General features: G+C 38.0%; 1 protein-coding gene across 2 annotated transcripts in view; it reads left to right on the top strand.

Annotated features, from left to right (window-relative positions):
* Nucleotides 1-200: 200 nt before the first annotated feature.
* The window catches only part of TOP3B (DNA topoisomerase III beta), a 30,208-nt gene continuing 13,787 nt past the window's right edge, over nucleotides 201-16,621 (top strand). The window contains exons 1-12 of one of the 2 annotated variants that reach the window (XM_072415638.1): nucleotides 201-283; nucleotides 4,147-4,263; nucleotides 5,514-5,645; nucleotides 7,862-7,968; nucleotides 9,696-9,770; nucleotides 10,392-10,588; nucleotides 11,289-11,445; nucleotides 12,218-12,331; nucleotides 13,522-13,612; nucleotides 13,911-14,065; nucleotides 14,381-14,486; nucleotides 15,722-15,868. In XM_072415638.1, coding sequence (XP_072271739.1) covers nucleotides 4,194-4,263; nucleotides 5,514-5,645; nucleotides 7,862-7,968; nucleotides 9,696-9,770; nucleotides 10,392-10,588; nucleotides 11,289-11,445; nucleotides 12,218-12,331; nucleotides 13,522-13,612; nucleotides 13,911-14,065; nucleotides 14,381-14,486; nucleotides 15,722-15,868 — 1,351 coding nt within the window. In that variant the 5' untranslated portion in view covers nucleotides 201-283; nucleotides 4,147-4,193. Of the gene's footprint in view, nucleotides 305-4,146; nucleotides 4,264-5,513; nucleotides 5,646-7,861; nucleotides 7,969-9,695; nucleotides 9,771-10,391; nucleotides 10,589-11,288; nucleotides 11,446-12,217; nucleotides 12,332-13,521; nucleotides 13,613-13,910; nucleotides 14,066-14,380; nucleotides 14,487-15,721; nucleotides 15,869-16,621 lie in introns of both variants that reach the window. The other variant, XM_072415637.1, reaches the window with a different exon arrangement.

The raw sequence follows: 16,621 nt of genomic DNA, 5'->3' as shown, positions 1-16,621 counted from the left end.
ATCATATAGTGTATTAGTGTAGTACTAGCTATGAAGAGACAAACATGCTGAGTCTATGACAGTCTTACAACCCAGCTATGAGGGCGGACTGACTTCCCTGCTATTGCCCTGCCAGTGTGGGGCAGCACATGAAGCTCTCCTCATGGCACATAGCAGCCCTCAGCATGCACGGGGTGTCCCCGGTGGCAGTAGCGGATGTTCATCCTCGGAAGTGACGTACACCGGGCATGGCGGCGCCCTGTTCCCTGGAAAGTATTCCCCGGCTGCTGTGTGCTGTGAGGCGGTCAGTAATCCCCGGGACCGGGTGGGTGTGAGCTGTGTGTATCCGGAGTACGGGGTGTGTGCAGGGGAATATTGTGCACGGGGAGAATGGAGGAATAAGAGTGCTCCTGTCAGTGTTTATATGGAAGGAAATATTTTATTATTCGCTGGGGGCAGCTTACAGAACTCCTCTCATAACAGCGAGCACCGTGTATAAATATGGAGCACCTAGCAGCCATTACTCCTCCTGGGATATAATATGTATGATACTTATAAAGAGTCCCTGTCACCATGTTCTACCCTGGACACAAGCTGATCCCATGTGACATTGCATAGAAAGCTCACTGTTTTCTTTTCTTTTTCTTTTTCTTTTTTTTGCTTTAAATATACTGTGATAACATAAAGGCTGGGTTGTGGAAGGTTACAGCTGCAGGGGACATTAGTGTGTTCACTTGTTAGGGTTGGATATGGTGACAGGGTCTCTTTACATCATCATCATCATCACCACTCTCCCTTCACTCTGTGTTTACAGTTTATAGAGAATTCAGCCCCCCCCCGTTGTGACAACTCTGGGTCCCGTGAAAATGGAAATGACAGTCCCCCGCAGTCTCAGCACAGTGCCAGCGCTGTCACATATTAAGAATGGGAGAGAGTCCCTTGTAGTCTAAGCACAGTGCCAGCGCTGTCACATAACATAAATAGTAGACGGTCGCCTCTAGTCTCAGAACAGTACCAGCGCTGTCACATAACAAAAATAGTAGACGGTCCCCTCTAGTCTCAGCACAGTGCCAGTGCTGTCACATAACAAGAATGAGGGACAGTCCCCCGTAGTCTCAGCACAGTGCCAGCGCTGTCACATAACATAAATAGTAGACGGTCCCCTCTAGTCTCAAAACAGTACCAGCGCAGTCACATAACAATAATGAGAGACAGTCCCCTGTAGTCTCAGCATAGTGCCAGTGCTGTCACATAACAAAAATAGTAGACAATTACCTGTAGTCTCAGCACAGTGCCAGTGCTGTCACATAACAAGAATGGGAGACAGTCCCCTGCAGTATCAGCCAATGTGCTAAGTGCCAATGTTGTCTGATAAGTCTGGATGAGTTTGTTGTATTACACCAGCACAACACACCACAACACACCACAACAGACCATATATCACACATTCTGTACGTTTGGCAATGCAGCAGACTGCAATGTATAAATGGATTACACTTCATCCTGGTAACACACTAGTTACACTGCACAGTTGTGTAAATGGACTCTAAGCTTTTGTGATCAATTTAAAGCCTCTGGGTCAAAAGAGGGTAAAACAGGTGTATGGTAGCTGGGGCACCGCAAGTCAGGTATAAAGATAAGTATTAGAACAAAACAGTGCTGAACACAACAATGTCCAGTTTTATGCAGAAGGGAGGAAGAGCAGGAGGATACCCAGCTTCATCCGCCCCTCAAAGGGAATGATAGCTGTTGTCCTCAGGCATTTGTTAAATGATGTTGGCTGTACACATGCAAACCTAAGTGATCACGATAGTATGTCTAACGACAATTGTAGCATGTGTTTGTAGCCTGACTTGAGTTTAGCATTGATGTTTCAGGACACATAGCGATCCCTTTTTCAAGGTGACCAAACAAAAAAAAAAGGGAGAGTCACTATATGGACCCAGAATATTGTGCTTACTAATACTTCAGCTCATACATTAAAAAAATGAGGGTATGTTCAAAAGGATGCCAGGGGTTAGCACTCCGGCCTTTGCAGCGCTAGGTCCCAGGTTCGATCCCCAGCCAGGACATTATCTGCATGGAGTTTGCAGGTTCTCCCCGTGTCTGCGTGGGTTTCCTCCGGGTACTCCGGTTTCCTCCCACATCCCAAAAACATGCAGTTAGGTTAATTGGCTTCTCCCTAACAATTGACCTTAGACTACATTAATCACATATGACTATGGTAGGGACATTAGATTGTGAGCTCCTTTGAGGGACAGTTAGTGACACAACTATGGACTATGTACAGCGCTGCGTAATATGATGGCGCTATATAAATACTGTATAATAATAATAATAATAATTATGTGTCTCTTTTGTTTGTTGTATGAGATAATCAAGGAAACCAACTTCTGATTTTACATTGATTATCCTGTAAGCCTATTTATGCATGAATTGAGGTGTCTAAATGATGCCATAATGACAGGTGGCCTTTACCAGTAATGAATGCCATAATGATACAATATTGATTGCCCTGCTGATCACTTCAATCACTGATACACTTTCCTGATGATATAAGACTATAGGGACAATCACTTTTAGCTCACTTTACTGGCAGCTGCAATGACTAATTCACCTGTTGGAAGTCATACTGACTGTGAGTCTGGTTTACTGGCAGCTTCAGGTCATTTTATGACTGCAGCTGTCAGATTTCTGTGGTTCAGACACATAGGCCTGATTTATTAAAGCTCTCCATGGCTGGAAAGAATACACTTTCATCAGTGAAGCTGGGTGATCCAGCAAACCTGGAATGGATTTCCTAAAAGTCATTTGCTATTTGTTAGCAAAGATTTTCGATCCTGGACCAGATTCATTCAGTTTCACTGAAAAAGTATATCCTCTCCAACTTCAGAGAATTTTAATAAATCAGCCCCAATGTGCAAAAATCTACTGGAAATCTCACTTGGATATGACGTATTCCCAAAAATAGGGGAGAAAATAAAAAAGAGACTAAAACTGATCCAGATCAGGATTTGGTTCCTACTTCTTTTTATTCTATGTGTGGTAAAAGTGACCATGGATTACTAATGACCCATGTAAATAAAGGTTGGGGACCAGTGGGTCTGTAGGATTTTTTAGGTGGGGTAGTAGAATATAATGCAGGTGGATAAAACATAAAAAATAAAAGAGAGATGAGCGTATTACTTTCTTGCTTTTTCTTTCATGTCAAATCACAAAGTAGGGTGGTTCCAGAACAATATTTTTAAGAGTAAGTGGTGGAGTGTGGAATGATGCTAAATTTTAATGCACATCTAACAGAAAAAAAATTGGGGGAAAACCTTTGGATTAAAGGTAAATATTGCAGCAAAGACTGGTTTTCCTATTTTATTGGATCTGATCATTTTCAGCCAACTCAAAAGGCACCTTTTTGAGGGAAATATAAGGAATTCCTGACCTCCTTTTAAAAACAGTGGTTGCTTGGCATACAGTGTGCTCAGAAAGTCAGAGGAACAGTATTACAGGCAGAAAACCACCATGTGTGTCAGACGTTAACCATGGCAGCCTCCATTCCTATGCAGGGATGTCCCCTTTAGCAAAATTGTCCTTTAAAAAAATTAGACTATGCACCTTAGTGCAACCCAGCAAATATAACACTTACCTTCCTCCCTGATCCAGAAATCTTTTCCCTAATAAAGTTCTGGACAGCTTCTCTATTTATTTCAAACCTTTACTTTGCCTGTTAAAGATAAAGGTTGGTAAAGGTTTGCCTAGATACATTAACATAATAAAAGGTCCTACAAGGACATATTACCTTCTCTAAACTCCCCTGTTACCCCAGTCTTTGGGTAACTGGTAACTGGGCCCCTGCCTTCCACAGTGCAAGTTTTAGCTCCCAAACCCAGGTCTTGTAACAGGGTTGGGGTGCTGACTGATTTGAGAAAGGTTTCAATATACAGTTGTAATATACACATTACTGTGCTTTTCATAACAACAACTCTACCTAATTTCATTTTTCAGACCCCCTACCCCTCACACACCTACACACTCTGATTTCCTCCTTTACAATTGTCTGAACACATTGAAAAAGTAAAAATCTGTCATAAAGTGTCAAGACAGAATCATTTTTAATGTGGTTCATGTGGTTTTCTTCTGCTGCTTATAATGTTTTTTGTTTTACAAAAACAGGTGAATATAAGTAAGGAGTGGTAAAGCCACTTTACCTGAGCCTGAGAATGAAGACAGTGCTCATGGTAGCGGAAAAGCCTTCACTGGCTCAGTCTATTGCCAAAATCCTTTCTAAAGGTGAGTATATCTTATTCAGAAAGCCCTCAGTGCTTGGGTTTTATGGAAAGAATAAAGTCTGTGAAATAAAAAAATGCTTGGTCTATTTTGCCATACTTGTCTCTTCTCCAATATCTTGGGTTTGAGCCACAAGTGATACTTCATGGCTGGACCTGACGCCAGATGTCAGGATGAGCACATTTTAGTGGTGTCTACATCGCCCATTCCAAAAACTACATACCAATGATTGTGTTATTGAAAACATATGCACTTTGGCTACCTGGAAATTTGACATTGCATTCTAAAGTTAAATCACTGGTTCTGACTGTCCTAGAAGAAATAGCTGGGCTTTACATGTTCCTGCTTCATAAAAGTAATAGACTATAATACAACATTGCTAAATCAGCATTATGTAAATAGTGTGAATTCAAGAAACTCAACACATCAGGAATGGGTTCACTGAAAAACTTTATTTTATCAACAATTAAAATGTGATTTAAATGTGATTTATTTTTGGACACCAATGTCCTCATGCTGTATACAGATTTAGTTGTAGTCAAGCATAGTGTTATTTGTAGTGCTGGCTTAAAGACAGTTGTTGTGTCTGTTCTAAATTGTATACAAGCACTGCATTTTGGTTTATATTGATGAAACATTAAACCTACCAATCAGCATCTGCGTTTGTTTTAGAGTTAACACAAGGCATTCAGAAAACATAAAGACATTTAAAAATATTGACCTATTGATAAAATACACACTTCATAAATCAGTAGGGCACAAAGTACCCCTTGTGATTAGTTAAATAATAAAAAAAACATTACAGAGAGTGACACAAGGCCTACGAGTACCATTATACCAGGATCTTTGTGGGTATTTTACAATATAAAATTGCAGTCTATTGTAATAATCCAAACAGAGCTGTTATGATAAATGTAATATGAGGTCAGATTCACAAAACTCAGTCAGGAAGTTGTATATGCAACAATCTAATACTTAACCCACTTGTACATATATAATTACAGCCCATATGTTCATGTATACCTTATTTTGCTGTGTTACATGCATATATAATAACCTTAAGTGTGCAGTATTTCCCAATTATATCTTACTTTTGATTTAAAAATATGATGCAAACTGTAAATGTGAATTTGTTAACTGTAACCCTCTGTGTCACTACTTTTTACATTTACAACTGTTTGAAGTTGTGTAATTTGGGTTTATTTCAGCACTTATTACACATGCACTGTTCTCACTATAGTTTTCTTCTGTAGGGTCTGCCAGCACACGGAAAGGATTTAATGGCGCCTGCTCTGTACACGAGTACACGGGTTCATTCTTGGGACAGACTGTGCGTTTCAAAATGACATCTGTCTGTGGTCATGTAATGAGCTTGGATTTTATAGGTAATTTTTAGATTGTGATAAACTACTTTTCCATAAAGCCATATGTAGTACAGTGTTTTAAATCCAGCTTGTTTGGTAGCAGCTGATAGCTTTTACTTTTCAACCAAACTTCACAAATATGGAGTTAAAAATTTGTATCCTTTTATTTACAGCATTGCATACTATGTTGAAGGTTTTAAATAAATCAGAATAATGATAATACAAAAAAATATTATTTACTATTAGTGTTGTGTAGAAAAAACTCACTCTCTGTGAGACAAGTCTTTTTGCCAGTAAAGTTCTCGGTTTACATGCAGCTCAGTGTCTCTCTATTTGAGCGATGTGTCCGATTTAGAAAACATTTTCAAGACAATTACTTCACTGACTGGCTTCTCATACACCTCTTGGTAGTCTAAGTGCAGGAAACGCAGGAAGAGGTTTAATGAGGTAGCTCAGCATGGAGCAGGGCCCTACATGAGGTCTTAATAAAAAAAAAAAAAAAAAAAAAAAGGAAGGGGCAGTTTCTCAGCCACGTGTTGCATGTCTGTGGAGGAGCAAGTCACAATCTGTGAGGTATAGAATATAATGTATGGCAGCACCCTCTGCTGGCACAGAATACTAGTTTATCTTTGGTAGTCATGGGCAATAAACTTCACTTTTGCTGCTAAAGGACTAGTTCCTCCAGCATGGCAAGCAATGTATACTTGTGTGTGTTAAATGCTAAAATGTCACAGATTGGACGTTGTTTTTTTTTTTACCAGCATTCCAAAACCAGACCTTTTAGACTTAGTGATTTCAACAAGCATGGGTTGTAATGTCTGTTATTCTGCAGTGCTAATTTGGTTTTGTTGCTAATATGCTACCTGTTTTATTATTCCATGGTCTCAAATTCTTCAACATTTTGGATCTGATGTATTAAACCTCTTCAAGGCTGGAGGGGATACACTTTCATCAGTGAAACTGGGTGATCCAGCAAACCTGGAATTGATCTGGTCTAGGATTTAAAATGTTTGCTAGCAAATAGCTAATCACTGAAGAATCTTGGACCTGATGCTTTACAGTTTGCTGGATCACCCAGCTTTACTGATGAAAGTGTATCTTCTCCAGCCTTGGAGAGCTTTAATAAATCAGCCCCATTGCTTTTATTAGACACTATATAGATTAAGCAAACTTTTTATTTGATATCCTTTTTTTTTTTTAATAATACATAAATACCTATATGCCTAATACTATAAAATACTTAAAGCTAAAAATACACTATAAAATATTTTCAAGTAATTAGACAAAAAGTGATTAAAATTCAGGTAATTTCTGGTATTTATAATTGATATTTCGGCAGAATGTTGATCAGAAATTGACCAAGGCATTTTTACATGTATTTTCACCATGGTATTTAACTTAAAAGTACTTTTATGTGTTACTACCGATATTCCTATTAAATATTATGGTAAAAGCACTCAGAATGTAAATGCATTAAGTGGATCGTACATTCAATACTTATAGTCTATGATTCCGAGTTATTTAAATTTATTGCAATATCAGAAATACCAGGGAGAGAATCACTTAGTAGCCTAACATAAGGTAAAACAGTAGTTGGTGTTAAATAGCCATAGTAGATTTTCATCCCTTTTCCCATGTTATGCGTACTAGAGTTATTCATCCTTTGCTTAGGATTGCAGCTACGCTCCCAGTAACTGATTTTATGATTGCAAGATCGCCAGATGGGCAATACATTGAAGATTTTTTAAACGAGTTAAGAATATTCACTTATTATTTGTGTCACTATTCACTTTAACGATCCAATCGGAGAAAAACAAATTTTGTTAGTCCTAAATATCCAGTCACATGCAGATACTTTCACATATTTTGAGGTAGGGAATATGGAATGCTTACATATCTTTTATAAACATTTGGATCATACAAAAAAGTTTTTCTCTTAACAATAAGTACCTAAAAAGAAGTTACACTATATTTATGTTAGATCAAAGTAGAATTACTGAGGACCTCTTGTGGCTAATCTCTGTAGTAGATCTTCAATATATTAGCAATAGGTGGCTTGTAGCGCTCAGCAGTACACCTACGGTACATTTACTGACACTTGGTTATAAATACAGATAAAGGGTGTTACACTAACATTCCAAAAGGGTTAGTACTTTTATCAGAAAGTTGTCAAAGTCTCTTCTAGTCTAACTTTTACATGTCATTTTAATAATTGTATTTTAAATGCCATCTTTTAGGGAAGTATAACAACTGGGATAAAGTAGACCCAGCGGAGCTGTTCAGTAAAGCGCCCACAGAAAAGAAGGAGGCCAACCCGAAACTCAGCATGGTGAAGTTCTTACAGGTTGGAGACCGATGCTCATTTATTGCAGGGGGAATATTTGGTACTGCTTCCTAAATCTCTTAATAAAACAGTTATTGCAGCTGTAGCTTTCTATTTGGCATTATGCTTACAGGTTTTGGCATAATATTCACAGACATTACATTTACTATGATCCAAAGACTGTACTTATTGCATTCTTTCTGACATTTTCTGCTTTTCCTAGAATACAATGCTGCTAAAAGATTATTGAACTCTAAACCAGAATGAGGTCACACCAGTGGTGCCCATAAGCTAACTGTTGTTTGCACCTCAAGTATGCTCCCCGGAATGCTTCAAGATCCCCCTGAAGGTTTTTTTTATGTGAATCCCCAAATTTCCGAACTTTTGCCAACACCCAAACTCTTTCATGAGCCCTAAAACTTAACCTGTTAGCTCATAATAAGTTCCCCTTTAGATAACATTGAAACATAGACACTTGAAATGAATGCTTACAGCTTACCTTTATTCTTTTATCTCAGTCTAACTGCTAACTCCTAAAATATGAGCCTCAGTACCTTTTAACGCTGTCCTCTGGGAGTTCACTCCAATCATAGCCATCTAGGGCAACACCTGTACAACATTACTGTTCATGAAGTTCTGAGAACTATGTATGCTTTCACCAAATGCTTTATAACAAATGTTTTTATAATACATTTGTTTAACACTCCTCATATACCAGGATAGGGGATCCTCAATGTGCTGTAGTGGAATGCAACTAAACAATGGTTTCGTCTAACACAGGGGTGTCAAACTCAAATACACAGAGGGCAAAATAAAAACTTAGACAAAGTCGCAGGCCAACCTTAAAATTTATTGAAAAATTCCCATTAGATACAAACCCTTTTCATATGGAAACAAAGAGGTTTTGCTTCACATTCAGTCTGCAACAAGCTTATATTAGAAAAAGAGGCATAACATTTTTTTTAATTTTATTTAGGAAAAAAATCTTTTGCCTCTTTCTTTATTTGTAGCCTTCTGAGTTAAATTTCAATGGTAACTTTTTTGCACAGGCTATCAATAATAATAACAATATTCTTTCATGAAAATCCAACCATTCAAGTCCATGCCTTGGAGTAGCAAGTAAAAGTACAGCTGAGGGGGGAGTGCTGGAAACCCCAGACGCGGCCAATGCGGAGCTAAATCTTATGAGTGTCCCGCCGCTGAAACTCCCTTTTCATTGAAATAGCGCTGCTACTAAAATTCCTGGCATTATTTGCTTCTATAAAACAGTCCAATGCGGGGTTATGCATAGGCAGAGAGCCTGCTGGTACATAGAGGCGAGTGATGCCAGGAATTGTAGTAGCGGAGCTATTTTAATGCAGTGGCGGGCCAGCTGCAGTTCATATTTAGGATTCCTTTGGGGGCCAAAAAAAGGGACGTTGAGGGCCAGTTTTGGCCCCTGGGCCAGAGTTTGCCACCTCTGGTCCAACATGTATATATGATGGCTCCTACTTTAATATAATAAATTATAATATATTAAACCTTTCATAAGACTGCTCAAGTTTGGTATTTATTTTCTATAAACATAAATAGGGATTATCCATTTTAAAGTTCAATTTTACCAACTGGCAGCAAAAAGGAGTATTTACAAGTGGCTAGTCTAATGTATAAAGGATTTAAACAATTTACAGGTATTTTTTTCTTACAGGCTGTAATAAAGATCATTGTAATTTTTAGGGTAATAATTTGTGTCTTTTCCACTCTCCCAGGCTGAAGGACGTGGTGGTGACTATATAGTGTTGTGGCTGGATTGTGACAAAGAAGGAGAAAATATCTGTTTTGAGGTAAAAATCTGACAATTCTTTACCTATCCCCACATCTTTGGTTATCATGTAGGATACGCATATTGGATAAATATTTAGCAATGACCTCTTTCAGTTCATGGTTATGTCTTGCAAATGTGTTTTAATTCTAAACTGTATTGTGACAGCTTTATTCCCCTTTCAGTGTTGAACTGCGATGTTTTTAAATAAAAATAATTTTTTTAACAATCAGATAAGATCAAGTTAAATTGGCAAGGATGTAAATTAGCACAGCAGTACCTTTTTTGCATTTTTAGTTCACAGTACATAACATAGTAAGGACAAATGCTATTTCAGATCATTAAATGTCATTGTTTTGCACTCTGTTTCTTTTTTTTTTTCCTTCATTGAGGCCTTAAACTTAGTCAGTGTCTTAACATCATCGGTGACATTTCTTTACCTTAAATGTAAATATAATGCAGAATCATTGATCTGCTACAAGTGCTGCTATGGAGCTTGGGTAGGCAAGCCCAGAAGCTGAACATTTACACACTTGGGCTTAATGCTATAAGTCAGCTGTAAAAATAAAAACAAAAACTGCTATCATGTAATTTTTATAAACCATGTACATTCCATCATATGGGTTGCTGCCATTTTTCTCAGGTCTTGGATGCTGTGTTGCCAGTAATGAACAGAGTACACGGTGGGGAGCGAACAATTTTCCGTGCCAAGTTTAGCTCCATCACAGATACAGATATCATGAATGCCATGAACAGACTGGGGGAGCCCAATAAGAATGAAGCTCTTTCAGTAGATGCCAGACAGGAGCTTGACCTAAGAATTGGCTGCGCGTTCACCAGGTAAAAGATTCGACTTTACCTCCCCACATGCTTTTCTATTTTTTTGGTTTCTATTCTTATACCTTGTGTTTCTATGTATTTGTTTCTTGTAAAAATGGCAGCCGACAGTAAAATTGTATTTATCCCTGACACAAATACACATCATTTTTAACACAATGTACTACCAGAGTATTTTTTTCTAGTCAGGAATTATACAATTTAGTATACAGTGTATTCCCCAGAACATTTTTAAGTTGGGTGATAAGAAGATGTGGGTGGGTGACCCAACTCTTGGAAACAGCTGGGTTCACACTGAAAAGTGAGGGGTGGTGCACCTAGCTAAAAGGGGCTGGGGAGAACACAAAGTATAGGTGACCATAAACAGCTAATCCTGCCCTCAGTCAGACATGACAGCCCAATATGGTTCTCAGGTAAAGATCAGGCTCTCGAAGGCAACAGTATGGAGCCAAAATGTCAAATTCTGAAAAGCTTGTCATGGCCGAACCAATAATTTACTGTTCTCCATGAAGAGGAAAGGGAAGCTTGTCAGCACATGTGTTACTTTTTACTGTCAGCTCAGTTATAATATAGATGATGGTAAGTCACAGGAAGATGGCTCACTGCTATTATCAGGGAGACATCGGCACATCTACAGCTAATCTACATCTTGCAAATGAGAGGAGAAAACCTAGAATGTCACACTGATTTTTTTTTGTTACAGGTTCCAGACAAAATATTTTCAAGGAAAATATGGTAACCTGGATAGCTCTTTAATATCATTTGGTCCTTGCCAGACCCCCACATTGGGATTTTGTGTGGAGAGACACGACAAGATTCAGTCATTTAAACCCGAGACTTACTGGGTACTTCAAGTCAAGGTGTGTAATAAATTATATGGTTTATGTATGAAGGTATCATTGAAGAGAAAGCAATAGTTCACCAGTTTAGTGCAAAAAAAAAAAAATCCCCAAATGTAATATAAACATAAAATCAAATATGTACTCACAATTTTAGATATATGCAGTCCTGTAAGTCTCTTGGCAAGACTGAGCTTGATGGTCAGTGGTAAGGCTTCCTTTGAGACTGTTCAAAGGTGTTTGGAGGGGGGGGGGGGGGGGGGGAAGGACATGGGGACATGTTTTACTTTTTAGGATGGGATAAAGCTGCATTTCATTACTCTGGAAAAAGTGCTCGTAGAATCTTCCGACACTGTGTTTTTTGTAATAGAAATGTACCCCACACAGTGGTCTCGTTGTAACGGACCATCATATTTTTAGAGCTGTGCATGTGGTCTCTCCACAGCAATGTGGATGCCTGTTTACTTTTTTTAATGGTCCGTGTTTAGGTGAGAATGGTTGTGGTTCCATATAAACTAGCATATGTGGGAGCTGTTACCCTTCAGCTGTAACAGACTGAACAGCCGTGGATCAGATTATATCAGGTGATCTAGGCTTTTCACAGCATAGCAGTAAAATTCTCAGCAAAAGCGGTGGAGAGTGTAAAAAGTATTGCTTTTTTCCTGCAGTCATTCATAAAAGAAAAAGTATTTACTAAATACACTCCTGTTGCAATAATAAAATAGTAAAATTGAACAAAAGCCTATACATCTGTGATTTGCTCAATCCCCTTACAGCTTGCCCTTTTGTTTAGGTGAGCCGTGGCCAAGAACATCCTCTTACCTTGGACTGGGATCGAGTGCGGGTCTTTGATAGAGAAATTGCTCAGATGTTCCTCAATATTACAAAGACAAGTAGGGAAGCAAAGGTAACTTTTTATACGAGTTTAAAATGCACCTAAAGTCACAATAAACATCTGAACTGCTTCTGGTTCACATAGTAGGAACCCTTATGTTGTCTGCAAGTTCCATACTGTTGTGACTTTTAAAGATCATCCAGCCTTCTGGATTAGGAGCTCTACCAACCCCTCCTGCTGCTGAAACCTCACTATTGGTCAAAGTACCTGGCAATACCTAAAATATAGTGCAAGTAGCAGTTCAGGTCAGAATGTTAAGTCCCCTACATTTCATGATTTTGCAATGGTTCGGTTTCTTTAAATGTTACACTGTTACTTTTCAAGTTACCGAATATTTATTTAATGTAATATTTGCCTTGAAACCTTGGAGCAGTGTTGTGCTACCTGCTCTCTTCTCCTGCTAGGTTGCCTGTCCTCGATTCCTGATTGAAACAAATTTGGGATAGTTGCATAGGACAGTCATTTAACAAACAAGTGATAAGAATCATTTAATTATAATTAAAGTTAGGTTTTCAGCATCGGACATACTTGAATGTGTATTTCTGTTCATTTAGAAATGATCGAATGTTAAATTCATGTCATGTCTAACAAATACTTTTTTGTTGACAAAGTTGTATGAATAAACTACAATGACTTGAGTTGACTCTCACTGATAAATGCACATACAGGTTGCAAAGAAAGGCTTTCAGTTAGCTGGTACTGCAGTGGTCAGGTGCAGGACCTCGTCATTGTGGTGGTTTTCACATTACACAGTGCGCTACATTTATGCAATCTGCATTTCTATAGGAGAATTTGATTTTTTTTTTATCAAATGTCTATTGAAAAATTTTTTAAAATGATTGACTTTCTAAAATAAAATATCTACTGTTGTGGGGCTTGTGTTGCAGCACTTGCATCTACTTTAAAATTCAGAGAGCAGCACAAAACAGATTTCATTCTGTTAGGTGAATCTGCTGACATCAGCACAGTATCAGCAGTACAAAGGGGAAAACATTTGGTTGCGCGTTGTCAATTTGATTATTAAATGAACTGAACATTTTCTTTAAAATCCTTGTTTTTAATCTTTAAAATCCATATTATATGTTTAGCATTTACTACTGCAATATCATTGCAGTGTTGTTTTGAAAATTCAGGCTCACCCAGTTGCTGAAACATTTTGTGTGTGTGCTGAAGTGTTTTCACAATGAGTATTTTGCCTGCAGGTGGAATCTGTCAGTAAGAAAGAGAAGGCCAAGCAGAGGCCACAGGCATTAAACACTGTGGAAATGTTGCGTGTGGCAAGTTCTGCATTGGGTATGTTAAAAAAAAATTTGTCTTTGGTCTACTTTTTGACTTTAACCTTACAAACATTATTTCTTATAAAAATCAAATGTCATGCACCGGGGAGAAGAGAGAACTAAACTAGCCAATCTAATGTTTTATTACCCTTAGCCAGTACTAACAGAAATTAATATACAAGCTGACTCTTGGGTAAAAAACCTGAGTAAATGGCATTTAAACTTTCACTAGAAAAGTGAGGTGTAAAGTCAGATTGGTTGTCTGACCAGACTTTGGAATCAGCGGTACATTTAATATTTTCATTCTTTTGTAGGAATGGGCCCACAGCATACTATGCAGATTGCAGAACGTTTGTACACACAGGGTTATATCAGCTATCCCCGAACAGAAACCACTCATTACCCAGAAAACTTTGATTTGAAAGGAACCCTGAAACAGCAGTCCAACAATCCTTTTTGGGGTGATTCGGTGAGTAGTCTGTAGTTTTATACTCAATACTATTGTTTTTTTTTACTGTGTAATATACCTAAACAGTAAAATAATATTTATGTTTTGACACCAATTTAGGAAAATCCCATTATTGTAAAAGTTTATTCTAAAGTTATCCCTATGGAAGCATAGCATTGATTGTCTTTTTATCACTGAACATGTAAAAAACCCTTCTAATATCTGTCCTTGTTCTGCATATATCCCAGGCCTTTGTAAAGTTCTCCCAAAGGATTAAATTTGGGATGTATCTTGTGATTGTACGATATATAACAGTGCATTCTCTTGATATTCCAGGTTAAAACTTTGCTAGCTGAAGGTATAAATCGTCCAAGGAAAGGAAATGATGCTGGAGATCACCCGCCAATTACACCCATGCGTTCAGCAACAGAGGCAGAACTTGGTATGTTACAAAGTCCCCTTAAAGCTTTCCTGGTAGCTGAAATGGCATATCAATGTGGATTTTCTCTGGTATACTTATACATCACAGGGTTGTGCCATACAAATATGCCTAGTGGTTTTTTTGTTTTAGTATTTTTTTTTTGTTTTTTTATTACTATTATTAATAAACAGGATTTATATAGTGCCATCATATTACACAGCACTGTTTTTTTTATGAATGGGGAAAATTGTGGGAGTAGGGGAGCCTGGTCATATGATCTATGTAATTACAAACATTGAAGCCCACTGCACCTTTATGATAACACGACACCCCAATTACAATTACTAAAAAATTAATTAATTACAATAACTATCCTACATCAAATATTGCGACATTTTGAGCAACAAACATAGTTCTTTATCAGTTAGAAATTTTACCCGATAAAGTGCCTTGTATGTGCCTTGAAATGTCAGAATCTAAGGCTATGTACACATACAGGATAATTGTTGCTGGAAATTTTGTTTAGTGATCATTTTCAGTGTCAGATGAATGAACAAGAGCTGTACACACAGCACTTGTTCTGTTCTATTGAGAGGGAAATAGACAAGCTAGCGACACCCCGCTATGCTATTCTCCAGTTTTTCATTGATCCACCAAGACAGATCAATGAACGATATTGGGGGGTCGCTGTATACATGTCATATTTTCACCCAAGATGAGCGCAAGTGATCACATCAAGATAGTAAGAGATGGGCACTCTAGATTTTCTTGGGTGCTGGAAAACAATAAATGTTTCTTCCTGTAAAATTTTAAAGAAGCATCATCATGTTGGTAAAATCATCAATGTGCTCTGTTTCCAGTAAAAGTCTTACACCAATGTGCAAATTGGAAGCTTGATTTTTTCAGGCAACTCCCCTCCCTAATCCAGACCTGTTGTGCAGAGAATTACATCAAACCTAACATAAATGCACATGTAGTGACAGGTATTCTAAATGAAGGTAAAAATATATTTAGCTTTTTAAAGAAAAACTTTTCAGTTTTGTTTAGTGATCATATATCTGCCTGTGATATTGCTTGAATTAAAATGTTCGGTATAGTTCTTATGCAACCTCATAAACTAAAGAGTGAAAGGTATGGATGTGGGTGCCTTAAACTGTGCGTGCAGTTTACTGGTGGTTCATTAAAGCCTAAATAATCAAAAGTTTTCATAACCACATTGCTGCCTAGCCTAATGATACGTTCTTGTTCCCTCTAAGGTGGTGAGGCTTGGCGGCTGTATGAATATATAACTCGGCATTTCATTGCCACCATTAGCCATGACTGCAAATACCTCCAGACAGTGATTGCTTTTAGTGTTGGCCGTGAAAGGTTCTCAACCACCTGCAAAGAGGTGATTTCTCCTGGTAAGTAAAGGAACAGAAATTTAGGGATTCACTTAAAAAACTTTAGTGTTATAAAACAGAAAAAATGCACCCAAAAGTTAAGCTGGGTTCATATTTATTCGGTAAATAATTCAATAATGCCCTATACCTGTCCTATTCATGGGGATTGCAACTTTATTTATTTGTTTTTTAATTATCGCTGTTGTCCTTTTCTTCAATGATCCTGACACTATTGGTTTTTGTCCAGTGCATAAACATGTATGCCTGGTTGCTAAAAAAACATGCATGTTTATGTCAGACCAAAGTCTGCCTTGGCAGCTAGGTTGAATTGACCTGTCATGAAAATGGTTAAAGAATGTGATGAAGGCATAGGTAGGGGAAGGACAAGCTAAATTGCAATAAAGAACAAAGGGTGTTAGTACCTACAGTGCATACATATAATCAGTCCTTTATAGCAATGATGGACACTACTGGTAATAATTGTTTCCATTGAGTGACGTTGACAATATACAGCCATATTTTGCCTTTTTAAGACCATGATACATATCAGTTTAGCATCTACATGCCATTACTATGGAATGTATTTATATATTTTTTTTTCCCTGTCAATCCAACATACCGTATTTTTCGGACCATTAGACGCTCCGGACTATAAGACGCACCAGGTTTTCCGCACGGGAAAACAAGAAAAAAAAATTCATTTGATTTCCCCTGAGATCCAGCGTGCGGCACTTGTGCCCGCCCATGAAGGCGGCGCCGATCGGCATTCATGAA

Source organism: Pyxicephalus adspersus, chromosome 6, assembly GCF_032062135.1.
Source record: "Pyxicephalus adspersus chromosome 6, UCB_Pads_2.0, whole genome shotgun sequence".
Classification (NCBI taxonomy): domain Eukaryota; kingdom Metazoa; phylum Chordata; class Amphibia; order Anura; family Pyxicephalidae; genus Pyxicephalus; species Pyxicephalus adspersus.
Note: the sequence above shows the minus strand (reverse complement) of the source record. Positions and strands in the feature narration are given on the sequence as shown.